The 25163-nt window shown below is 49.9% G+C and overlaps 1 protein-coding gene across 1 annotated transcript in view; it reads right to left on the bottom strand.

The window, feature by feature from the left end:
- Positions 1 to 885, bottom strand: part of cntn1b (contactin 1b) — a 165939-nt gene extending 165054 nt beyond the window's left edge. The window contains exon 1 of the mRNA XM_060903505.1: positions 859 to 885. Within this exon, the coding sequence (XP_060759488.1) occupies positions 859 to 885 (27 nt within the window). The remainder of the gene's footprint in view (positions 1 to 858) is intronic.
- Positions 886 to 25163: the final 24278 nt, after the last annotated feature.

The raw sequence follows: 25163 nt of genomic DNA, 5'->3' as shown, positions 1-25163 counted from the left end.
TTCAGTGGTCTTGGTCACATCTTTTCCCAGTGATGTTCAGAGAGTACTCCCTCAGAACACTCCTGGATCAGTGTTTGTTGCATCATCTGTGTGTATCAATGGAATCAAGTATAACCCAGATATGATGCTCTGTATTGGTTCCTTTTCAGGTCTCCCTGAATTCGGTCAGATTACACAGATTGTTGCAGCTAGCCCAGACATTTTGTTTGTCTGCAAAAAAATGACAGCATGGTACCATGAACACTTTCGGTCATACGAGCTATGCTACACTGATGGCACTGCTATGTGTGTTGTGAAGGTATCTGATTTAAATGATGTCTTCCCATTGTCAGCATACAAAGTACAAGGCAAGCATATGGTTACTCTCAAGCAATATGTCATTTGCTAAAACTGTCAATGTTTCATGTTTTTCCACAGATGTCTACCCAGCAGAACCTGAGAATAAGAGTTATTTTGTGTGATGGGGACATAAGAAAAATTACAGTGGCTCCTGTTCCAAATACAGTTGATGATTTAATAGATTGGATGAAGAAATCACTGGAACTTGATTACAATTTCACTCTACAATTCGAAGACCCAGAATTCAACGGTGCACTCTGTAACCTTACAGACATTTCTGAACTCCTTCAAACCTCTAAACCTACCATCCGAGTTGTTCCTATTCTTGTTCTCTCCCCAGTGCCACAAAGTGAAGAAGCCAGTGAAGTCAGCAGCCAACCTGACACTGAGATCTTGTCCAACTCATCTCTTGAGGGTCGAAAAGCATGGACTGAGGTATTTTACATTCCAAAGTTCCCTGTGGATGTTGAATACAGGCTATGGCAAGGAAACCTGATGTATCTTCGTGATGGCACTTACCTGAAAGTCACAAAGGATATGAAGCATGATATTCTTGAAATGCTGGCGGAGACAATGTACGGTTACAAAGCTTATCCAACAAAAGAGGAGTTTGAGGTTGTTGCAAAAGCCTTGATAGCAGAACACCCCTGTCTTAAGGAACGAGGCTCATCATCTGGCTTCCAGGGATGGATAAACAGTCTTAAGTTCAAAATGGGGAATTATAGAACAAAAATGCGCCAGCTAGGACGGCCTGATGTAACAGTTAACAGTGGAAAACGTGGAAAACCTAATGCTGATGGTGAATCTTCTGACAAAAACATAAAGAAGCCAAAAAAAGGGGAGGTCAACTTCCTCCCAGAATTTCCAAACGGAATGGATGTTGCCAGGCTTGAAGCTGTCCGAGTGGCCATGGTCAATGAAATGCAGAAGAGAAACCCAAATGATTCTCTTATTAGAAATAACATGGACATTTCATTTGCTCTTCGAAGAGAGGAGGTTGTGAAGAAAATGCCTGACATTAGCCAGATGACCCAACGCTGGCCAGCACTTTTCACTGAAAGCCAGGTTTGTGAAAGTGTCCTGTATATTTACTGTGTTATTTGTGTTACAGAAGTCATTGTACAATATGTTCAGAGCTATATGAGTGTTATAAGTCCTAATGATTTCATATTTAATATTTTTCAGGTGTACTTGGAATTTAACAGAATTGTTGGTAGGAATCTTAAAGAGGAGTTCTATGGTGTTCTTGATGGACTGTGTCCAAGCTTGATGGAGCTCTTCAAGAGGAAACCAGGTTGGATAGGCAAACAATTAGCTGAGCTACTACAGCAGACAAAGGTGGGTTGATATTTCTGTTTTTCTCTTGACCTGAAATTATGATTAGTTCATCCATATTACAAATTGCTACTACAACCTTCTCTTGTCTTTTTGTTCTTCTCTATGTGAACAAAACCATGTGTGTTACACCCATTTGCAGAGCACCGAGCCAACAGCTGTCAGATGCCTTGCCCTGAAAGGACTCGCAGTCATTCTTGGAGATGATTGTGCTATGTTTTTCAAGAGCAGCTCAGTGAGTATTTTTTTGTTGTTGTTGTTTGAATCCGTTTTTCCATTCTCTGATGTTCTTATTTACGATACGATACAATATTCACTTTATTGTCAGTTGACACTGAAATTCATTTTGCATCCCTGAGCAAGACAGGGCATATAAATATACATGTGGAGCATATAGCACCAGGCAAACATGAAGGCTTAGAGCCACACTACAGGCGGTTGCCTGTAGTGTGGCTCTAAGCCTTCATGTTTGCCTGGTGCTATATGCTCCAAATCAAAATAAAATCAAATGTATTTGTATAGCGCTTTTAACAATAAACATTGTCGCAAAGCAGCTCTACAGAATTTGAACGACTTAAAACATGAGCTAATTTTATCCCTAATCTATCCCCAATGAGCAAGCCTGTGGCGATGGTGGCAAGGAAAAACTCCCTCAGACGACATGAGGAAGAAACCTCGAGAGGAACCAGACTCAAAAGGGAACCCATCCTCATTTGGGCAACAACAGACAGCCTGACTATAATATTAACAGTTTTAACAGGTATAACCCTCAACTATCCTCATGGGGCCGTCCTTCACAGGAGCGGTGCGATAAAACTCCGACCAGACACAGGGCACCAGGATGGATCAAACAGGTCCGAGGGGCAGAAGAGGCCAGCATCTCAATCCCAGGATCAACATGCAACTCAGAGGGACAGATTGGGGGGGGGGGGGGGGGGAAGAGAGATATACACATGTATATTTATATTTATACATACAGTATAAGCATGACAAAGGACACGAACACACACACATAACTTGGAGACATTATCTTCATGGAGTAATTGCACAACATGCAGAAGAAGTGATTCATGTATGAAGGAATGTTTAAGCCTGTTGCGGTTGAAGACAGGAACGGTAAAATATCTATTAGAGGGTAGTAATTGATATTCTTGGTGTAGGATGTGTGTGATGTCAGTGGAGATGCATCTGGCCAGCCTGAGCATACTCTTGTTCTGTGCTTCCTGGGAGAGGTGTGCTATGGGCAGCCCAATTATCTTACAGTAGATTTTGATTTGATGTTGGTGGTGATGGCCACAATGGCAGGTGCAGCAGGGTGTTTCTGTAGTAGTCTGTGCTGATGTGTTTCTGTAGTACTTTGTGCTGTTGGGTTATGATTGTATTGATGATGATGTTTCATTTCAGTTGATTTTAACTAGATATTTCTTGCACCATAGGAAGACCTTGTCGACACTCCGGTGGGAATCATCTGCTACGACGAGAGCACTGCAAGCACAGCATTGCCACCACTAAACCCCTCAAGAGTGGGTATTATCCTTGAGGGCAGCATAGTAATGGAAGCACTCTCCAGCCTACCTCAAGCAATGTGTCTCTTGTTTGGCCTTACTTATGCACTGCACCTGCAGTACCCAAAGTGCTTCAGAAACACTTTTATCTTCATTCAGCAGGTAATGTTAAATTTAGGTCGAAATGAGCTACCTCCCAAGATCCAAAGGCTTAAGAATGACCTTGCAGTGTAGGACACATTTATAGACACATGGCACAGTGCATCATGTCTACTGTATGTCTGACCAAGTTGATATTGCACTCAAAGGAGGAAATTTTTCCTTTGTTCTTCTAACTCTTCATTTTGTATGTGATACTTGTACTTGCTGTGTTTGGTGGTGTTTACTTTGAAATAATTCTACAGAGGACACATTTGACAGTTGCTGTTTCTCACCAACTCTGGTCCACTGCATTTTTCTTTGTAATGGCACACTTTGTTGCACCTCCAGTGCTGCTGCATGTATTTTTTTAATTATTATTTGTTTGTTTGTTTGTTTTTATAAACTTGAAAATTGTGTCTGCATTGTTCTGAATATTGCATCTGGTATTTCGTAAAGAGTGCTTTACTTTGTGACACACTTTGTTGCACCTCCCGAGCTGCTACATGTTTTTTTTATTCATTGTTTGTTTTTAAAAACGTGAAAATTGTGTCTGCATTATTTTGACTATTGCATCTGGTATTTTGTAATGGCAGCTTTATTTTGTGGTACACTTTATTGAACCTCCAGTGCTGCTACATGTTTTTTTTTTCCTCCAAACTTGAAAATTGTGTCTTTTTTTTTTTACTTGTAGCACTTGAAAACTTGAACATTAAATATGCGTTATGCAGATATGTTTTAAATAAAATGTTAAAAAAAATACACTGCATTGTGTGGTCCTTGACAACAGAGAAATTGCACTGCTATGTTTTTGTCCCAAGAGGATATTAAGATTTTAAATATTAAAGCAGTTAAGTGAATTAGACTTATTGTATTAAGTTCTGAGCATTCTAGTCTTAAGTAGACTGCACAGTTTTTGTTTAGTTCATTAATTAAGTCGTTCAAGTTGATTGTACTTGACAAATTCATTTTCTCTACTCTTCATAACTTAAACCACTTAAGGCAATCGCTTTACTAAAGTCGTTTAAGTGTACTCAACTTATCCGGGTTTACAGTAGGGGTGGTGGAGGTGTGGTGAAATAGGATCCAAAAGCAGAATACGACTCAGACAGTAATCCAATAAATGAGGTGGTTTTAATCCAGGGAAAAAGTAGCAAAAATAGTCCATGTAAAAAAGGAGACAAAAACTTGGCAAAACAAATGAGGCAGACAAGGACAAGAAAAACACTAGTGCAAAAAACCATGAACAAGGGAAAAACACTGGAGAAAAAAAAACATGAAAAAGCATTAAGGCACAGAAATGGCTAGGGAAAACAAACAAGATGTTCTGGCAAAAACAGAGTCTGAGAACAGCCTATTTATACACAGCAGTGAAAACCAGGAAATGAGTTCAGGGGAGAAGGAGTTCCTGTCCTGAATCTGGATCAGCGCTGGCGTGAGAGATCCATAATCTTCAGAGTGGATGTCTGGGGCAGAGCATGACATTTTCTTCTGGTGAAGCCATTCTTTTGTTGATTTCAATGTATGCTTGGGGTCATTGTCATGCTAAAAGATTAAATTCCTCTTCCTCTTCAGCTTTCTAGCAGACACCTGAAGGTTTTGGGCCAAAATTGACTGGTATTTAGAACTGTTCATAATTCCCTCCACCTTGACTAAAGCCCCTGTTCCAGCTGAAGAAAAACAACCCCAAAACATGATGCTGCCACCACCATGCTTCACTGTGGGTATGGTATTCTTTTGGTGATGTGGAGTTCTGTTTTTGCGCGAAACGAACCTTTTGGAATTGTGGCCAAAAAATGAAACCTTGGTTTCATCAGACCATAACACATTTTCCCACATGCTTTTGGGAGAGTTGATGGTTGTTGTTTTTTTTTTTTTGCAAAATTTAGCCAGGCCTGGATGATTTTCTTTGTAAGAAAAGGCTTCTGTCTTGCGACCCTACCCCATAGTCCAGACATATGGAGCATACAGGAGATTGTTGTCACTTGTAATACATAACCAGTACTTATATGTAGTGAAAATTCATTATGTCTGATTATTATAACCATTCTTTAAGTTCGTTTCTTAAGAAACTGTCAACAAATGAGGTAACATCCTAAAAATATGTGTCTTAAGAAACGAACTTAAATAATAATAATCTCATCTCATTATCTCTAGCCGCTTTATCCTGTTCTACAGGGTCGCAGGCAAGCTGGAGCCTATCCCAGCTGACTACGGGCGAAAGGGGGGGTACACCCTGGACAAGTCGCCAGGTCATCACAGGGCTGACACATAGACACAGACAACCATTCACACTCACATTCACACCTACGGTCAATTTAGAGTCACCAGTTAACCTAACCTGCATGTCTTTGGACTGTGGGGGAAACCGGAGCACCCGGAGGAAACCCACGCGGACACAGGGAGAACATGCAAACTCCACACAGAAAGGCCCTCGCCGGCCACGGGGCTCGAACCCGGACCTTCTTGCTGTGAGGCGACAGCGCTAACCACTACACCACCGTGCCGCCATAATAATAATAATAATAATAATAATAACAACCAGTACTTGCCAGAAATTCCTGCAGCTCCTTCAGTGTTGCTGTAGGCCTCTTGGCAGCCTCCCTGACCAGTTTTTGTCTTGTCTTTTCATCAATTTTGGAGGGACATCCAGTTCTCAGTAATGTCACTGTTGTCCCATATTTTCTCCACTTCTTGATAACTGTCTTCACTGTGCTCCATGGTATATGTAATGCCATGGAATTTTTTTTTGTACACTTCTCCTGACTGATACTATTCAGCAATGAGATCCCTTTGATGCTTTGTAGCATCTTGCCCCTTTTCCACCAAAGCAGTTCCAGGGCTGGTTCGGGGCCAGTGCTTAGTTTGGAACTGGGTTTTCTGTTTCCACTGACAAAGAACTGGCTCTGGGGCCAGAAAAACCGGTTCCAGGCTAGCACCAACTCTCTGCTGGGCCAGAGGAAAGAACCGCTTACGTCAGCAGGGGGGCGGAGTTGTTAAGACCAACAACAATAACAAGACCGCGAAAGAGCACCATTTTTAAGCGACGAGAAGCAGCAGCTGTACAAATGCGAAGTCAGCCATTATTATTATTGTTGTTGCTGCTGCTGCTGCTTCTTCCGTGTTGTTTTTGCTTCGATATTTGCGCCAAGGTTTATGCAAACGTAGCGACATAACTGATGTATACAGCGACATAATGACATATACAACGACATAACTGACGTATACAGCGACGTAATGACGTGGCTTCTCTTAGCACCGCGAGCTATGGAAAAGCAAACTGGTTCTCAGCTGGCTCACAAGTTGAACGAGTTGTGAACCAGCACCAGCACTGGCCCTGAAACAGCCCTGGAATTGATTTGGTGGAAAAGGGGTATCTGTGAACCATAGCTTTTGCTGGAGGATGCCAAAGAGTAAATGTCAGGGAAATCCTACTAGGACAGCTGAACTTTATTTGGGGTTAATTAGAGTCATTTTAATTGATGGTAGGTGTGTACCCAAAAATACTGAATACTGTAATTAAATCGAAAGGTGCTTCAACAAAGTATTAGTTTAAGGGTGTGCACACTCATGCAACCAGCTTATTGTACGTTTTTTTTATTTTTTATGTTTTTCCCCTAACAGATTTGTTTGTTTTTCAATAGAATTGTACAAATTATAGGTCACATTAAAGGTGGGAAAAGTTTTGAAATTATTTATTGTGGTCTCATTTTTTTCACATCAGAAAAACCTATAATTTTAAGGGAGTGTGTACACATTTTATATCTACTGTAGCTGCCCGAGTAGCTCTGTGTGGAGATTGTCACTGATCATGCTAGTCTGGTTTACCTCCTTCCTTATGCTGGGTTTGTGGTAAAATGCCATCCATATTAAAAGGTGCTTATGTTAGGACTAGGACTGTTTTGGCCTCTAGAGGCCGCTGTTATTTCCTTTTCATGTCGTGTTTATTTTGGCCTCTAGAGGCCGCCACTGTTCCTGTGTTTTGTGTTTGTGTTAATTGCCTAATTATCTTCACCTGTGTCCTTAATTAGTTTGTCTATTTATACCCCTGAGTTCAGTCCTCTTGTCACGGAGTCTTTGTGCTGTTATGTTTATCTCCAGTTTCCTTTGTACTGTGTTTTTTGATCTTCTTAGCTTTTGTATTTTTGCACTTTGCTTTTCTTTTGGATTATACTCTTTGGGTTTTTTTTGTCTTTTGTTTTGCCCTGTATATAGTGTATATAGTTTAAATAAACCTTTGGATTCTTTTTCTACTTCCGCCTCACGCCTCTGCATTTGAGTCATCCCCCTGGTGGCCTAGTGGGGGTTTGCTGGATTATCACACCAACGAACCAGGTTCGAATCCCAGCAAAACCCTAACAGAAAGACTCCGTCATGACCGACTCAGCAGAGGCTGCTTCAACTGTCTACCCGGCCAACCTTCAGGGAATTATGGCAGCTTTGACACGCTTCGGAGCAACCATGGACGCTCATGGACGTACGCTCACCAGCCAACGTGAGGCCCTCGCTCGCCACGAGGAACTGCTTCAGCAAATTGGGAAAACCCTGGCACAGCTGACATCTCTGCCTGCATCTCCTGCTCCTGATCCAGTTCCTGCTCCTGATCCAGCTCCCACTCCTGCTCCAGTGCCTCCTGCAATGCTGCCTTCTTCACCTCGCGAACCCAGCCTTCCTGCACCACAGAGGTATGACGGCAAGCACAGTGAGTGCCGAGAGTTCCTTACCCAGTGTCAACTCACCTTTGAGCTTCAGCCTACCACCTACACTACGGATCGCCGCAAGATTGCCTTTGTGATCACCTTATTAGCTGGTAAGGCGCGAGCCTGGGCTACTGCTATCTGGCAAAGACAGGGACCTGAGTGCTTTGATTTCCAGCTGTTTTCTGAAGAGATGCTTCGGGTCTTCGATCAGGCAGACATCAGTACCGACGCAGCCCGAAAGCTCATGTCCATCCGGCAAGCAGGAAGCGTCGCAGATTACGCCATCTCGTTCCGAACACTCGCAGCAGTAAGTGGATGGAACGAGACTGCCCTGGTGTCAGCCTTCCACCATGGTCTGTCTGACCCCATCAAGGACGGTCTGGCCTCTATTGGATGCCCAAGTGACCTCGAAACCCTCATCTCACATGCTATTCGTCTGGACAACAGGATGAGAGAACGCCACCAAGCCTTGAGCCCCCCCAGCCTCCCTACCTCTACCTGGAGACCGTCTACCTCCTTCAGTGACTGTCCAGAACCCATGCAAGTGGGTCGTACTCGCCTCTCCGCATCTGAGAGGGAGCGCAGAAGGAGGGACAAGTGCTGCATCTACTGTGGCAAGCCTGGTCACTTCCGAGCATCATGTCCCGAACTCTTGGGAAAAGGACCGCCCCGTCCAGCCGAGGGAGGGTTGTGACGGGGCCTACCCTCTCTCCCGGACTCCCTGGCCAAGGAATCTACATCCCGGTCTCCATCTCCTGGGGTGAGTCTGTCCACTCTTGTCAAGCTTTGATAGACTCAGGGGCGGCTGGGAACTTTATGGATATTCACTTCGCCCAAAGCATCAATATACCTACTGCACCTCTTGAAGTCCCACTGTCTGTGTCTGCCCTCGATGGCCAAGCGTTAGGTGATGGAAGAGTCACTCAAGTTACTTCTCCAGTCTTCCTCCAGTCTCAAGGTCACAAGGAAGAAATATCCCTGCACCTGATTCCTTCACCTGAGTTCCCAGTTATTCTAGGCCTTCCTTGGCTTACTCGCCACAACCCTCGCATAGACTGGGTAACAAGCCAGGTTGTGGAATGGGGCCCTGCATGCCATGCCTCTTGTCTGCTCTCTAGCTCTCCTGTGTCTCCTGCCGAGCCCCCTGATCTCACCGAGTTATCTCAAGTTCCCACAGAGTACTGGGATCTCAAGGAGGTATTCAGCAAGAGCAGGGCCGCCGTTCTTCCTCCGCACCGGGCCTACGACTGTGCCATCGACTTGCTCCCTGGGACTACCCCTCCTCGTGGCAGACTGTTTTCACTCTCTCAGCCAGAACGCAAGGCCATGGAGGAATACCTCAAAGATGCCCTGGTCTCTGGGTTTATTCGACCCTCCACTTCACCTGCTGGAGCCGGCTTCTTCTTTGTCGGCAAGAAGGATGGGGGGCTCCGACCATGTATTGATTATAGGGGCCTGAATAAGATCACTGTGCGCAACCGATATCCCCTTCCGCTGATGTCCACAGCTTTCGACCTGCTCCAAGGCGCCACCGTCTTCACCAAGTTGGACCTACGGAACGCATACCACCTCATCCGTATCCGACAGGGAGACGAGTGGAAGACTGCCTTTAACACCCCGTCTGGGCACTACGAATACCAGGTGATGCCCTTCGGACTCACCAACGCACCAGCTGTTTTTCAGGCCCTAATCAACGACGTCTTAAGGGACATGATTAACCTATACGTTTTTGTCTACCTCGACGACATCCTTATCTTTTCCAAGACCGTGCAGGAGCACCGCCACCATGTCCGCCAGGTTCTCCAGAGGCTGCTACAGAACAATCTGTTCGCCAAGGCCCAGAAATGCGAATTTCATGTTCCCGAGGTCTCCTTTCTGGGATTTATTGTACGGACAGGCCAACTCCAAATGGACCCTGCCAAGACCCTGGCCGTCCGGGATTGGCCTACTCCCAAGTCCGTTAAGGAGGTTCAGCGGTTCTTAGGATTCGCTAACTTCTACCGCAAGTTCATCAGGAACTTCAGTTCTGTGGCAGCACCCATGTCTGACCTCACCAAAGGGACAGGTGGATCTTATGGCTGGTCTCCTCAGGCAGAAAAGGCGTTCAAAGACCTCAAGGACCGCTTCTGCACGGCACCCATTCTGGTTCTCCCGGACACCTCCCAACCATTCATCGTGGAGGTGGACGCCTCGGACAGTGGTGTCGGCGCGGTGCTCTCTCAACGTTCGGAAGGAAAGCTGCACCCCTGCGCTTACTTCTCCCACCGCCTGAGTCCTGCTGAGTCCCGGTACGATGTGGGGGATCGAGAACTGCTAGCAGTCAAACTGGCCCTTGAGGAGTGGAGGCACTGGCTGGAGGGAGCACAACATCCATTCCTGGTTTGGACTGACCACAAGAACCTGGAGTACCTCCAGCAAGCCAAGAGACTGAACCCTCGACAGGCTAGGTGGGCCCTGTTTTTCAGTCGGTTTGACTTCACCCTCTCATACCGCCCCGGCTCCAAGAACACCAAACCTGACGCACTGTCCAGACTGTTCTCTGCCACTAACAGGGAGAATGAAGTCGGGCCTATTATCCCTGTGTCCCGGATTGTGGCCCCTGTCCGCTGGGGTATTGAGGAGGCTGTCCGACGAGCCCAACGCCAGGACCCCGGTCCTGGGACGGGGCCACCAGGCCTCTTGTACGTCCCACATCAAGCCCGGGCCAAGGTTCTCCAGTGGGGTCACTCTTCCCCTCTCACCGCCCACCCGGGAGCTCGGAGGACCCTGGACTTCCTTAAAAGATGCTTCTGGTGGCCTAACATGGAGAAGGAAGTAAGGTCATTTGTCCTGTCCTGTGAGGTTTGCACCAGAACCAAGAACCCACGACAGCGTCCCCAGGGTCTCCTGCATCCTCTGACCATTCCCCGGCGTCCCTGGTCCCACGTGGCAGTCGACTTTATCACGGGTCTCCCTGAGTCACAAGGTAACACGGTCATTTTGGTCTTAGTTGACAGATTCTCCAAGGCCTGCCGCTTCATACCACTGTGCAAACTCCCCTCTGCTCTTGAAACTGCGAAACTTTTGTTTAATCATGTCTTCCGAGTCTTTGGTCTTCCACAGGACATCGTCTCAGACCGAGGGCCCCAGTTCTCCTCCCGAGTGTGGCACGGGTTCTGCAAGGTCATCGGAGCCACTGCCAGCCTCTCCTCTGGGTTTCACCCACAGTCCAATGGTCAGACGGAGAGGCTCAACCAGGACCTGGAAACCACCCTGCGAGGCCTGGCTATGGATAACCCGACATCGTGGAGCACCTGGCTGCCATGGGCGGAGTACGCCCACAACACCCTGCAGTCATCGGCCACCAAGCTGTCGCCATTCCAGTGCCAATTCGGGTTCCAGCCACCTCTGTTCCCGGACCAGGAGGAGGACGCGGGGGTGCCCTCGGTCAACCAATATGTGAGACGGTGTCGCAAGACCTGGAGCAAGGTCAGGAAGACCCTCATACAGACCTCCAGAACCAACCAGACTCAGGCCAACCACCATAGAAGACCTGCACACGCTTTCCGCCCTGGGCAGCGTGTTTGGCTGTCCACTAAGGACCTTCCACTGCGGGTGGAGAACCGCAAGCTTGCTCCTCGCTACATTGGCCCCTTCAAGGTGGTGCGCAGGGTGAACCCTGTCTCCTACCGGCTCCAGTTGCCCCGGACTCTGAGGATCAACCCCACTTTCCATGTTTCCCTGTTACGGCCCGTACTGACGTCTACGTATGCCCCTGCCCCTAGGAACCCCCCACCCCCCCGCATCTTCCAGGGGCAGACTGTGTTCACTGTGAATCGCCTGCTTGACTCCCGCCGGGTCCGCGGCGGGTTGCAATATCTGGTGGACTGGGAGGGCTATGGTCCTGAGGAGCGCTGCTGGGTTCCTGCTCGGGATGTCCTTGATAAAGAACTATGTCGGGACTTCCATTCGGCCCATCCGGATCGCCCTGGGAACGTCAGGAGACGCTCCTAGAGGGGGGGGTCCTGTTAGGACTAGGACTGTTTTGGCCTCTAGAGGCCGCTGTTATTTCCTTTTCATGTCGTGTTTATTTTGGCCTCTAGAGGCCGCCACTGTTCCTGTGTTTTGTGTTTGTGTTAATTGCCTAATTATCTTCACCTGTGTCCTTAATTAGTTTGTCTATTTATACCCCTGAGTTCAGTCCTCTTGTCACGGAGTCTTTGTGCTGTTATGTTTATCTCCAGTTTCCTTTGTACTGTGTTTTTTGATCTTCTTAGCTTTTGTATTTTTGCACTTTGCTTTTCTTTTGGATTATACTCTTTGGTTTTTTTTTGTCTTTTGTTTTGCCCTGTATATAGTGTATATAGTTTAAATAAACCTTTGGATTCTTTTTCTACTTCCGCCTCACGCCTCTGCATTTGAGTCATCCCCCTGGTGGCCTAGTGGGGGTTTGCTGGATTATCACACCAACGAACCAGGTTCGAATCCCAGCAAAACCCTAACAGCTTATGTGCCATGCATGTACCATGCGCCGGTCCCTGAGTTAGATCTGGCTAGTCATGTATTGTAATTGAATTACTGAAGCTGAAAATAAAGCCAACACTTGGTGAACATCAACTGGTTGTTTTATTCTTATTCTGTAAATATGTCACCAATATAACCAGCGGTTATGATCCATACAAAATTCCTTGAAATGATTGGAGTGAGGGTGTAGATTTGTGAGGGTATAGATTAGCGTTCACATTAGCTACATGTTGGAATATACTGTACCTTCTTTTTCTCGAAGAGTCCCAACACAGAAGAACAGTTTAAAAAAAAAACCTACAAAAGCAAGAAAACCTTCTTTGTGTAAAGAATTTTTCCTGACATCAGCTTTTGGGAACAGAATGTTGCGAAAGCCAAAGCATTTATTCTTAAAGGACTCCTAGCCGAACTGTGGGCTAGATGGTATTCCCGGCTGTCCATGTCTCAACAACTCCAAGGACATCTAGTTACAGATCTATTTGCACTCCATCATGTACAGTGTTCAGCGTAAATGAGTACACCCCCTTTGAAAAGTAACATTTAAAACAATAACTCAATGAACACAAGCAATTTCCAAAATGTTGACAAGACAAAGTTTAATATAACATCTGTTTAACTTATAACGGGAAAAAGTAAGGTTAATAATATAACTTATATTACACATTTTTCAGTTTTACTCAAATTAGGGTGGTGCAAAAATGAGTACACCCCACAACAAAAATGACTACATCTAGTACTTTGTATGGCCTCCATGATGTGGCAGTGGGGGTGTGGTCAAGCGGCGGTCTGTGACCAGAGGGCGGAGTCAGGGAAGGTAAGTGGCAGAATCACTGCACCTGATGTCTGTTAACCTGTGTTTGTGTGTCTTCCCTAGTGACCGCGCCCTATATAAGGAGAGAGAGAGCAGAGGAAGGGAGCTCTCTCCCCAACCAGACGACTGATGTGTGTGCATGTGTCTGTGTGGATGAGAGACTGTCATAACACTGAAAAGTGACAAAGAGTTTTTGTAACTCAGTTCTGGCCTGCCGTACTTCTGTGCTCCACCCACCCGCTCAAAGCATTACAGTGGTGCTGAAACCCGGGAAGAGCACAGAGAAGAGCAGCCCCATGGAGTCCTGTCCTCCCCCTTCACGGACCTGATCCACGCCTTCACCACGGCCCAACAGAGCCAGCACCAGGCGCTGGTCGCCCTCCGAAAGTAGCAAAAGCAAAGGTTCGAGGCCCTGGTGCTGGCGCAACAGGAAGATCGTCAGGCGTTCCGGCACCTCCTCGCGTCAGCGGGGTCCACCACCTCCACCGCTGCGGGCCCTCCCCACTTTACCCTAACGAAGATGGGCCCGCACAATGACCCCAAGGTCTTCCTAGTGCTCTTTGAGCAAGCAGCAGAGGCCTGGGGCTGGCCGGTGGAACAGCGCAAGGCGTGCCTCCTCCCCCTGCTAACAGGCGAGGCACAGCTGGCCGTGCTACAGCTCCCTGCTGACAGCTGGCTGGTCTACGCAGACCTACACCAGGCAGTCCTCCAGCGTGTGGGGCACACCCCTGAACAACAATGCCAGCGCTTCCGTGCTCTACACCTAGAGGAGGTCAGCCGGCCATTCGCGTTTGGCCAGCAACTCCGGGATGCCTGCCGGCGGTGGCTGAGGGCTGACAACCGCGACGCCGAGGGAATCGTCGATCTGGTGGTACTGGAGCAGTTCATCGCCCGACTGCCAGAGGGGACCGTGGAGTGGGTCCAGTGCCATTGCCCGGCGTCACTGGATCAGGCCATTGAGCTGGCAGAGGACCATTTGGTGGCTGTTCCAATGGCAGGACAGCATATCTCCTCTTCTCCTCTCTCTCTCTCTTCCTCTCCCCTTCTGTTCCTAGTCCTTGCCCCGTTTCCCCACCACGGAGGTGGGGGCCGGCTCCACCCCAGCTGGCCCGCCGCACCCACGGTGCCCTCCCATTTCCTGCTTCCGTGTCTGTCTCTCCCCCGCCCTCAGGTGAGTGAGCCCCAGAGCGCCGGTGCAGAAAGAGAGCCCGGGCCGGTTTGCGGGGAGCCGGGGCCCCTCCAGCATCAGTGCTCGGCAATGGAGGTGGGCATGGTGGTCCGGATCCCCGACGCGCCAGGAACCACCCTCGATCAGGCCAGAGCATATCGCATACTGGTGAGTGACCAAGGGGATATGTATCAGGCTTTGGTGGACTCCAGCTGTAATCAGACCTCAATCCACCAAAGCCTGGTGCAAGACGAGGCATTGGGGGGAGCACAATTGGTGAAGGTGTTGTGTGTGCACGGGGATGTTCACAACTACCCTTTAGTGTCGGTCCACATTCTATTTTGAGGGGAGAAATCTAGTGTAAAGACGGCAGTTAATCCTCGCCTTACCCACTCGATAATTTTGGGGACTGATTGGCTGGGATTTCGGGAGTTAATGACTCATTTAGTGAAGAGTGGGTCCTGCCGTAGTTCAGCAGGGGGAGGCCCCGGTGTGGCATTGACGGGAGCAGCTGTCACAGAGCCATCTACATCAGCACCGTGTCAGAGTGAGGAGCAGCAGACTCCTCCTCCCTCTCTCGGGGAATCCCTCGCGGATTTCCCGTTAGAGCAGTTGCGAGATGAGACTCTGCGGCATGTGTTTGACCAAGTGAGAGTGATCGATGGTCAAATGCTCCAGCCAAATGCCACCCTGTCCTTCCCCTTTTTCTCCATTATGAAGCATAGATTATACTGCATGACGCAGGACACTCAGGCTAAGGAGCCGCTTACACAACTTTTGATCCCAAAGAGCCGCCGGGAATTGGTATTCCCGGCGGCTCACTTTAATCCCATGGCTGGACACTTGGGGCAGGATAAGACACTAGTCTGAATAATGGCCTGGTTCTATTGCCCAGGGATTCGCGGCGATGTCCGTAGGTGGAGTACGGCATACCGCGAATGCCAGTTAGTAAATCCAGCGGCCATCCCAAAAGCGCCTTTGCGCCCTCTACCATTAATCAAGACCCCATTCGAAAGAGTTGGGATGGATCTTGTCGGGCCATTAGATTGGTCAACACGAGGATATCGCTTTATTTTAGTTCTGGTGGACTATACAACGCAATACCCAGAAGCAGTGCCTCTCCGCAATATCTCAGCACGTAGTATTGCGGAAGCACTCTTCCACGTCATCTCCCGAGTCGGAATCCCCAAAGAGATTCTGACTGATCAAGGCACTTCGTTTATGTAACGCACACTGTGCGAACTGTATGGGTTACTGGGAATTAAGCCGATCTGCACCAGCATTTATCACCCACAAACGGACGGTTTAGTTGAACGGTTCAATCGCACCCTCAAGAATATAATTAAAAAGTTTGTACACGAGGACGCACGCAATTGGGATAAATGGCTCGAACCCCTGTTATTCGCAGTGTGAGAGGTCCCACAAGTCTCCCCGTTCAAATTATTATCTGGGCATAAGCCGTGCGGCATCCTAGATGTACTGCGGGAAAGTTGGGAGGAGGGACCTTCATTGAGCAAAAATGAAATCCAATACGTTATTGACCTGCGCACAAAACTCCACACAATCACACACCTAACCCAGGAGAATTTGCAGCAGGCCTGTATGACAGGGGTACGCGCCTTAGGGAGTTCGCACCAGGAGATAAAGTACTCATACTGTTGCCCACGTCAAGCTCCAAATTGATCGCCAAGTGGCAAGGACCCTTTGAGGTCACACGGTGAGTCGGGGATGTTGACTATGAGGTGAGGCGAACGGACAGGGGCGGGGCACTACAGATTTACCACCTCAATCTGCTCAAACTCTGGAATGAGGAGGTCCCCGTGGCGTTGGTGTCGTTGGTTCCGGAGAAGGCGGAGCTGGGGCCGAAGGTTCAAAAGGGAACATTGACATCGCCTACCTCTCCGGTCCCCTGTGGAGACCACCTCTCCCCGACCCAACTCACGGAGGTTGCCCAGTTGCAGACCAAATTTTCGGACATGTTCTCGTCCCTGCCTGGCCGCACCCACCTCATAGAACACCACATTGAGACGCCCCCGGGGGTGGTAGTGCACAGCCGCCCTTACAGGCTGCCCGAACACGAGAAAAAGGTGCTTCAGGAAGAACTCAAGGCCATGCTCGAAATGGGCATCGTCGAGGAGTCCCACAGTGACTGGAGCAGCCCTGTGGTCTTGGTTCCCAAGGCTGACGGGTCGGTCTGGTTCTGTGTGGACTATAGAAAAGTCAACGTGGTGTCTAAATTCGATGCGTACCCAATGCCTCGTATTGACGAGTTGCTGGATCGACTAGGCACAGCTCGCTTTTACTCGACACTGGATTTGACAAAGGGTTATTGGCAGATCCCCTTGACTCCACTATCCCGAGAAAAAATGGCCTTTTCCACACCATTTGGCTTACACCAATTTGTCACACTTCCTTTTGGGCTGTTTGGGGTGCCCGCTATGTTCCAACAGCTTATGGACAGGGTCCTCCGCCCCCACGCCACCTATGCAGCCGCGTACTTAGACGACATTATAATCTATAGTAATGACTGGCCACGGCATCTGCAACACCTGAGGGCCATCCTTGGGTCACTGAGGTGAGCAGGTCTCACAGCCAACCCGAAGAAGTGTGCGATTGGGTGGGTGGAAGTATGGTATCTGGGCTTCCAGTTGGGCAATGGGCAGGTGCATCCCCAAATTAATAAGACAGCAGCTATTGCGGCCTGCCCGAGGCCCAAGACCAAAAAGGGGGTGAGACAGTTCCTGGGGCAGGCTGGCTACTATTGTAGGTTTATACCTAATTATTCGGACGTCACCAGCCCGCTGACTGATCTCACTAAAAATGGGGCACCAGATCCGGTCCAGTGGATGAAGCAATGCCAGCGGGCTTTCTCTGAGGTGAAGGTTGCACTGAGTGGGGGGCCACTGTTACACTCCCCTGACTTTTCTCTCCCCTTTATGTTGCAGACGGACATGTCAGACAGAGGGCTGGGGGCTGTTCTGTCCCAGGAGGTGGAGGGGGAGGATCACCCCATGCTGTACATCAGCAGGAAGCTGTCGGTGCGTGAGGGGCACTACAGCACCATAGAGAAGGAGTGCCTCGCCATCAAGTGGGAGGCCCTCACCTTCCGCTACTACCTGCTGGGACGCCCTTTCACCCTCTGTTTGGACCACGTGCCCCTCCAGTGGCTCCACCGCATGAAGGATGCCAATGCATAGATCACCCGTTGGTATCTGGCACTCCAGCCCTTTAATTTCAAGGTAGTCCACAGGCCGGGGGCACAGATGGTCGTGGCGGACTTCCTCTCCCATCGGGGGGGGGAGTCGGCTGCAGGCCGGACGGGGTGGGGGTATGTGGCAGCGGGTCCGTGGTCAAGCGTCGGTCTGTGACTGGAGGGCAGAGTCAGGGAAGGTAAGTGGCAGAATCACTGCACCTGATGTCTGTTAACCTGTGTTTGTGTGTCTTCCCCAGTGACCGCACCCTATAAAAGGAGAGAGAGAGCAGAGGAAGGGAGCTCTCTCCCTAACCAGACGACTGATGAGTGTGTGTGTGTGTGTGCGTCTCTGTGTATGAGAGACTGTCATAACACTAAAAAGTGACAAAATAAAGAGTTTTTGTAACTCAGTTCTGGCCTGTCATACTTCTGTGCTCCACCCACCCGCTCAAAGCGTTACACATGATTTTTAATGACAGCACCAAGTCTTCTAGGCATGGAATGAACAAGTTGGCAACATTTTGCAACAGCAATCTTTTTGCTCGTTTTTGTTTGTTTGTTTTTGTTATTGAGTTATGTCCGAGTTGTTTGTTTGGTACCAAATCTGGGTATTCCATATCGAATAAGGAAGCTGGTTCACCTGTAAGAAAATTAAACACTTTCATGAAGAAGCTAACTTCAATGCAAACAGAAATAAAATGAGATTCTTAAAGTGTATGTAAAGCCTTAAAATGAAAAAATATATATATTTATAATTTTTATAAATGCACATGCTGTGCTACGCACTTCCTGGTTCCCGAGTTGTTTGTGACGAGTTTTTTTTCCGCGAGTGTTGGTGTTAATTAATAATTTTTTAAATTTTTTTTCTACAAATAATTTTCCAGTATCATCTTCATTTTTTATTGTACTTTCACTTTCCTTTTTGTACTTTCCACTTTCGCTTTCCTTTTTCCATTTTTTTCTCTCTCTTTTTTCAGAAGAACGCCGAGACCATAAGCTTTCTTTTTTTCTCCTCCTGTGTAGAGACCACAAGCAGAGGCCATGCACATCGGATCTGCTTTAAAATCAACAGATCTTTGATTAAGATGCATGAATCCTTTCATCATGGCACACTTTCAGCCTGTTCAGTGTGCTGAGTGCAGTATTGTAGCGCGGATATTGTGTGGGTGGAGCACAGAGGACGGCAGGACAACGTTTGGAGGTAGAGAAAGCGTATTTATTAACCAACTTTTCAGTCTAACTACAGCGTAAGCACACACGCACACAGACACACACTCAGCCTCCAGTCCCGGGTCGCGCTCCCTCTGCTCTCTCTCAGCCTCCTTAAATAGGGAGCGGTTTACTGGGAAAACACACACACACAGAAAAACACAAGTGAATTACCGTCAGGTGTAGCGATTCTGCCACTCACCTTCCCCGGCTCCACCCTCCTGTCACAGACCGGCGCTTGACCACGCCCCCGCTGCCACATACCCCCACCACCCGACTCAGGCCGGGCGCCCGTCCGGCCTGCAGCCGACTCCCCCCCCTTGACGGGAGAGGAAGTCCGCCACGACCATCTGCGCCCCCGGCCTGTGGACCACCTTGAAGTTGAAGGGTTGGAGTGCCAGATACCAACGGGTGATCCGCGCGTTGGCATCCTTCGTGCGGTGGAGCCACTGGAGGGGCGCGTGGTCCGAACAGAGGGTGAAAGAGCGCCCCAGCAGGTAGTAACGGAGGGCGAGGACCACCCACTTGATCGCCAGGCACTCCTTCTCAATGGTGCTGTAGCGCCCCTCATGCACTGACAGCTTGCAGCTGATGTATAGGACCGGGCGGTCCTCCAACTGCTGGGACAAAACGGCCCCCAGCCCTCTGTCCGACGCATCCGTCTGTAACAAAAAAGGGAGAGAGAAGTCAGGGGAGTGTAAGAGTGGCCCCCCACACAGTGCAGCCTTTACCTCAGAGAAAGCCCGCTGGCACTGCTCCGTCCACTGGACTGGATCTGGCGCCCCCTTTTTAGTGAGGTCAGTCAGCGGGCTGGTGACGTCCGAATAATTAGGTATAAACCTACGATAGTAGCCAGCCAGCCCCAGGAACTGTCTCACCCCCTTTTTGGTCTTGGGCCTCGGGCAGGCCGCAATCGCTGCTGTCTTATTAATTTGGGGATGCACCTGCCCGTTGCCCAAGTGGAAGCCCAGATACTGTACTTCCACCCGCCCAATCGCACACTTCTTCGGGTTGGCAGTGAGTCCCGCCCACCTCAGCGACCTAAGGACGGCCCTCAGGTGTTGCAGGTGCCGCTGCCAGTCATTACTATAAATGATGATGTTGTCTAGGTAAGAGGCCGCATAGGTGGTGTGCGGCCGGAGGACCCAGTCCATCAGCCGCTGAAACATAGCGGGCGCCCCAAACAGCCCAAACGGAAGTGTGATGAACTGGTGTAAGCCGAACGGTGTGGAAAAGGCCGTTTTCTCTCGGGATAATGGAGTCAAGGGGATCTGCCAATATCCCTTTGTCAAATCCAGTGTCGAGTAAAAGTGAGCCGTGCCTAGTCGATCGAGCAGCTCATCAATACGAGGCATTGGGTACGCGTCGAATTTAGACACCTCGTTGACTTTTCTATAGTCCACACAGAACCGGACCGAGCCGTCGGCCTTAGGAACCAAGACCACCGGGCTGCTCCAGTCACTGTGGGACTCCTTGACGATGCCCATTTCGAGCATGGCCTGAAGTTCTTCCCGAACCACCTTTTTTTTGTGTTCGGGTAATCTATAAGGACGGCTACGCACTACCACACCCGGGGGCGTCTCTATGTGGTGTCCTATGAGGTTAGTGCGACCGGGCAGGGGCAAGAACACATCCGAAAACTCGGCCTGCAACTGGGCGACCTCCGTGAGTTGGGTCGGGGAGAGGTGGTCTCCACAGGGGACTGGAGAGGTACGTGATGCCAATGACCCTTTTTGGACCTCCGGCCCCAGCTCCGCCTTCTCCGGAACTACCGACACCAATGCCATGGGGACCTCCTCGTTCCAGAGTTTCAGCAGATTGAGGTGGTAGATCTGTAGTGCCCCCTCCCTGTCTGTTCACCTAACCTCATAGTCGACGTCCCCAACTCGCCATGTGACCTCAAAGGGTCCTTGCCACTTGGCGATTAATTTGGAGCTCGACGTGGGCAACAGGACGAGTACCTTATCTCCCGGAGTGAACTCTCTAAGGCGCGTGCTCTTGTTGTACAGGTGGGCTTGCCGTTCCTGGGCCTGCCGCAAATTCTCCTGAGTTAGGTGGGTGAGTGTGTGGAGTTTTGCGCGCAGATCCATAACGTACTGAATTTCATTTTTGCTCTGTGAAGGTCCCTCCTCCCAATTTTCCCGCAGTACATCTAAGATGCCGCATGGCTTACGCCCATATAATAATTCAAACGGGGAGAACCCCGTGGAGGCTTGGGGGACCTCTTGCACTGCGAACAACAAGGGTTCGAGCCACTTATCCCAGTTACGTGCGTCCTCACTTACGAATTTTTTAATAATATTCTTGAGGGTGCGATTGAACCGTTCAACTAAACCGTCCGTCTGTGGGTGATAAACGCTGGTGCGGATCGGCTTAATACCCAGTAGCCCATACAGTTCGCTCAGTGTTCGTGACATAAACGAGGTGCCTTGGTCAGTCAGAATCTCTTTCGGGATTCCAACCCGGGAGATGATGTGGAAGAGGGCCTCTGCAATACTGCGTGCTGAGATATTGCGAAGAGGCACCGCTTCCGGGTATCGCGTTGCATAGTCCACCAGAACCAATATAAAGCGGTACCCTCGTGTTGACCGATCTAATGGCCCGACGAGATCCATCCCAATTCTTTTGAACGGGGTCTCGATCAATGGTAGGGGGCGCAAGGGCGCTTTTGGAATGGCCGACAGATTTGCTAACTGGCATTCACGGCATGCTGTACACCACTTATGGACATCGCCGCGAATCCCCGGCCAATAGAATCGGGCCATTATCCGGGTGAGTGTCTTATCCTGCCCGAGGTGTCCAGCCATGGGATTAAAGTGAGCCACCTGGAATACCAATTCCCGACGGCTCTTTGGAATTAACAACTGGGTGACTCGCTCTTCCGTCTGAGTGTCCTGCATCACTCGGTATAACCTATCCTTCAAAATGGAAAAATAGGGGAAGGACGGGGTGGCGTTCGGCTGGAGCGTTTGACCATCGATTACTCTCACTTGGTCAAACGCGTGTCGCAGTGTCTCGTCTTACGATTGTTCCAGTGGGAAATCTGCGAGGGATTCCCCAATAGAAAGAGAAGGGGCCGGCGGCTCCTCACTCTGTCGCGGAGATGACGTAGACGGCTCTGCGACCGTAGCTCCAGCCAAAGCGACACCGGGACCTTCCCCCATCAACCGGCAGGACCCACTCTTTACTAGGCATGCCATTAAACCCCGAAATCCCGGCCAATCAGTCCCCAAGATCAAAGAGTGGGTAAGGCGAGGATTAACCGCCGCCTTCACTATCGATTCTTCCCCTCTGAAATATATGTGGACCGACACCAATGGGTAGCTGTGAATATCCCCGTGCACACACAACACCTTCACCCCTTGTGCTCCCCCCAATGCCTCGTCTTGCACCAGGCTTTGGCGGATCGAGGTCTGATTGCAGCCTGAATCCACCAACGCCTGATATGTAGCCCCTTGTACACTTACCGGTATGCGATACGCTCCGGCCCGATTGAGGGCAGCCTCTGGTGCGTCGAGGATCCGCACCACCGCCCCCACCTCCATCGCTGCACACTGTTGCTGCAGGTGGCCCGGTTCCCCGCAGCGCCAGCAAACCGGCCCGAGCCTTCCCTCTGCAGCTGTGTTCTGGGGCTCACTCACCTGAGGGGGGGGAGAGACAGACACAGAACGGAAAAATGGGAGGGCACCACGGGTGCGGCAGGCCGGCTGGGGTGGAGCCGGCCCCCGCCTCCGTGGTGGGGGAATGGGGCGAGGACGGGACACGGGAGGAGGTGGGGAGACAGAGAGAGAGAAGAGGAGAGAGAAGACGATATCATCCGTTGTCCTGCCTCTGGAACAGCCGCCAGATGATCCTCCACCAGTCCTACGGCCTGATCCAGTGACGCCGGGCGGTGGCACTGGACCCACTCCGCAGTTCCGGCTGGTAAGAGGGCGATGAACTGTTCCAGCGCCACCTGGTCAATGATTCCATCAGCGTCGCGATCTTCGGCCCTCAGCCACCGCCAACAGGCGTCCCGGAGCTGCTGGCCGAACGCGAAAGGGCTGCCGACTTCCTCCATCCGCAGCGTGCGGAAGCGCTGGCGCTGCTGCTCCGGCGTGCGCCCCACGCGCTGGAGGACGGCCCGGCGAAGGTCGGCGTAGGCCAGCCGGCGGTCAGCGGGGAGCTGTAATGCGGCCAGCTGCGCCTCTCCCGTCAGCAGGGGGAGGAGGCGCGCCGCGCGCTGCTCCATCGGCCACCCCGAGGCTTCGGCGACCTGCTCGAACAAGGTGATGAAAGCCTCGGGGTCGTCCTGCGGGCCCATCTTGGTCAAGGTGAGGGGAGACAGGTCCGCGGCCGGGGCGCTGGTGGACCCCGCCGACGCGAGGAGCCGCCGGAACGCCTCTCGGTCTTCCTGCTGTGCCAGCACCAGGGCTTCGAAGCGGCGCTCCTGCTCCTTTCGGAGCGTGACGAGTGCCTGGTGCTGGCTTTGCTGAGCCGTGGTGAGGGCGTGGACCAAGTCCGCGAACGGGGAGGATTCCATGGAGCTGCAGAACTGGTGCTCCACCGTTCCGGGGTTTTGGCACCACTGTAGCGCGGATATTGTGTGGGTGGAGCACAGAGGACGGCAGGACAACATTTGGAGGTAGAGAAAGCGTATTTATTAACCAACTTTTCAGTCTAACTATGGCGTAAGCACACACGCACACAGACACACACTCAGCCTCCAGTCCCGGGTCGCGCTCCCTCTGCTCTCTCTCAGCCTCCTTAAATAGGGAGCGGTTTACTGGGAAAACACACACACAAAAACACAGGTTAATTACCGTCAGGTGTAGCGATTCTGCCACTCACCTTCCCCGGCTCCACCCTCCTGTCACAGACCGGCGCTTGACCACGCCCCCGCTGCCACAAGGATGTTTAGTCATCCTTCCTCCGTCACTAGTGATAGCTTTATTTGTGATAAGTGCAGATCAGTTAGCTCTCTTACATTGAAAATTATAGTGTTAGAAGCGCGTATCCAGGGTTTAGAGAAGGTCAGTAAGAATGAGAACAGTGTAGTTTCTATAGGGGAAAGTCTGGATGCCCTAGGTGGAGTTAGTAATCCCCCCAACTCCGGCATTAGAGCCCTTACAGCGGGGCGAATGGGTGATGACCGTCATCAGCAACCAGAGGAGCCTGTTCAGTGACAGAATGCTCCTTCCCAAGTGCAGGACGAATAGACTCAAAAACTCCTTTGTCCCTCATGCCATCAGACTACAACTCCTCTCTGGGGGGGAGGAGGGGTAACAGGAGGACAGAGGACGGGAAGGAGCAGTAGCCTAGCCTAGCCTAACAATAAGCAATACCGGACAATGTGCAATATAATGTGCAATATAAAGTGCAATATCTTTCCTGCTTCCCCCCCCACACACACACACACACTTACCCTAACCCCACTTCTCCCCCTTTCCCCCTCCCCCTTCCTCTCTTCCCCATATCTTATTGTTTTATATTTGTATATGTAAATATGGAATTTATTTTAATTTATCTAGAAGTTTTTCTCTATTTCTTTTCTCTGTTTATCTGTAATGATGCTGCTGGAATCTTAATTTCCCTGAGGGAATACTCCCAAAGGGATCAATAAAGTTTTTATCTATCTATCTATCTATCTATCTATCTATCTATCTATCTATCTATCTATCTATCTATCTATCTATCTAGTTAGTTGCCGGAGTCCCTGCTTGTACTAAGTGCAATATGTACGTATACTGTTCCTACTTGTTCAGGTGACATTGGGCATACCTAACAACCTGTGTTTCCCCCCCCCCCCCCCCCCCCCCCCTCAAATCTGTCCCTCTGAGTGACATTCCGGTCCTGGGATCGAGATGCTGAACTCTTCTGCTCCTCGGGACTGCTTGATCCATCCTGGTGTCCTGTGTCTGGTTGGAGTCTCATCACATCGCTCCTGTGGAAGATGGCCCCATGTGGACAGTTGAAAGTCACACCTGGAGGATGCTCTGCACACTTACAGTTATGCTTTTATGGCTGAGGACTACAGTTGACTTGCTAACTTTAGGACTGCAGTTGTCATGAACAGTTTTGCACTCAAGTTTCCATCAATAAAGAGTTTATAACATCAACGAAACTGTCCTCATGTTAAAACTGTTAATGTTATAGTCATGTTGTCTGTTGTTGCCCAAATGAGGATGGGTTCCCTTTTGAGTCTGGTTCCTCTCGAGGTTTCTTCCTCATGTCGTCTGAGGGAGTTTTTCCTTGCCTCCGTCGCCACAGACTTGCTTATTGG

Source organism: Neoarius graeffei, chromosome 21 (assembly GCF_027579695.1).
Source record: "Neoarius graeffei isolate fNeoGra1 chromosome 21, fNeoGra1.pri, whole genome shotgun sequence".
Classification (NCBI taxonomy): domain Eukaryota; kingdom Metazoa; phylum Chordata; class Actinopteri; order Siluriformes; family Ariidae; genus Neoarius; species Neoarius graeffei.
This window is presented reverse-complemented; position numbering and strand designations above follow the sequence as displayed.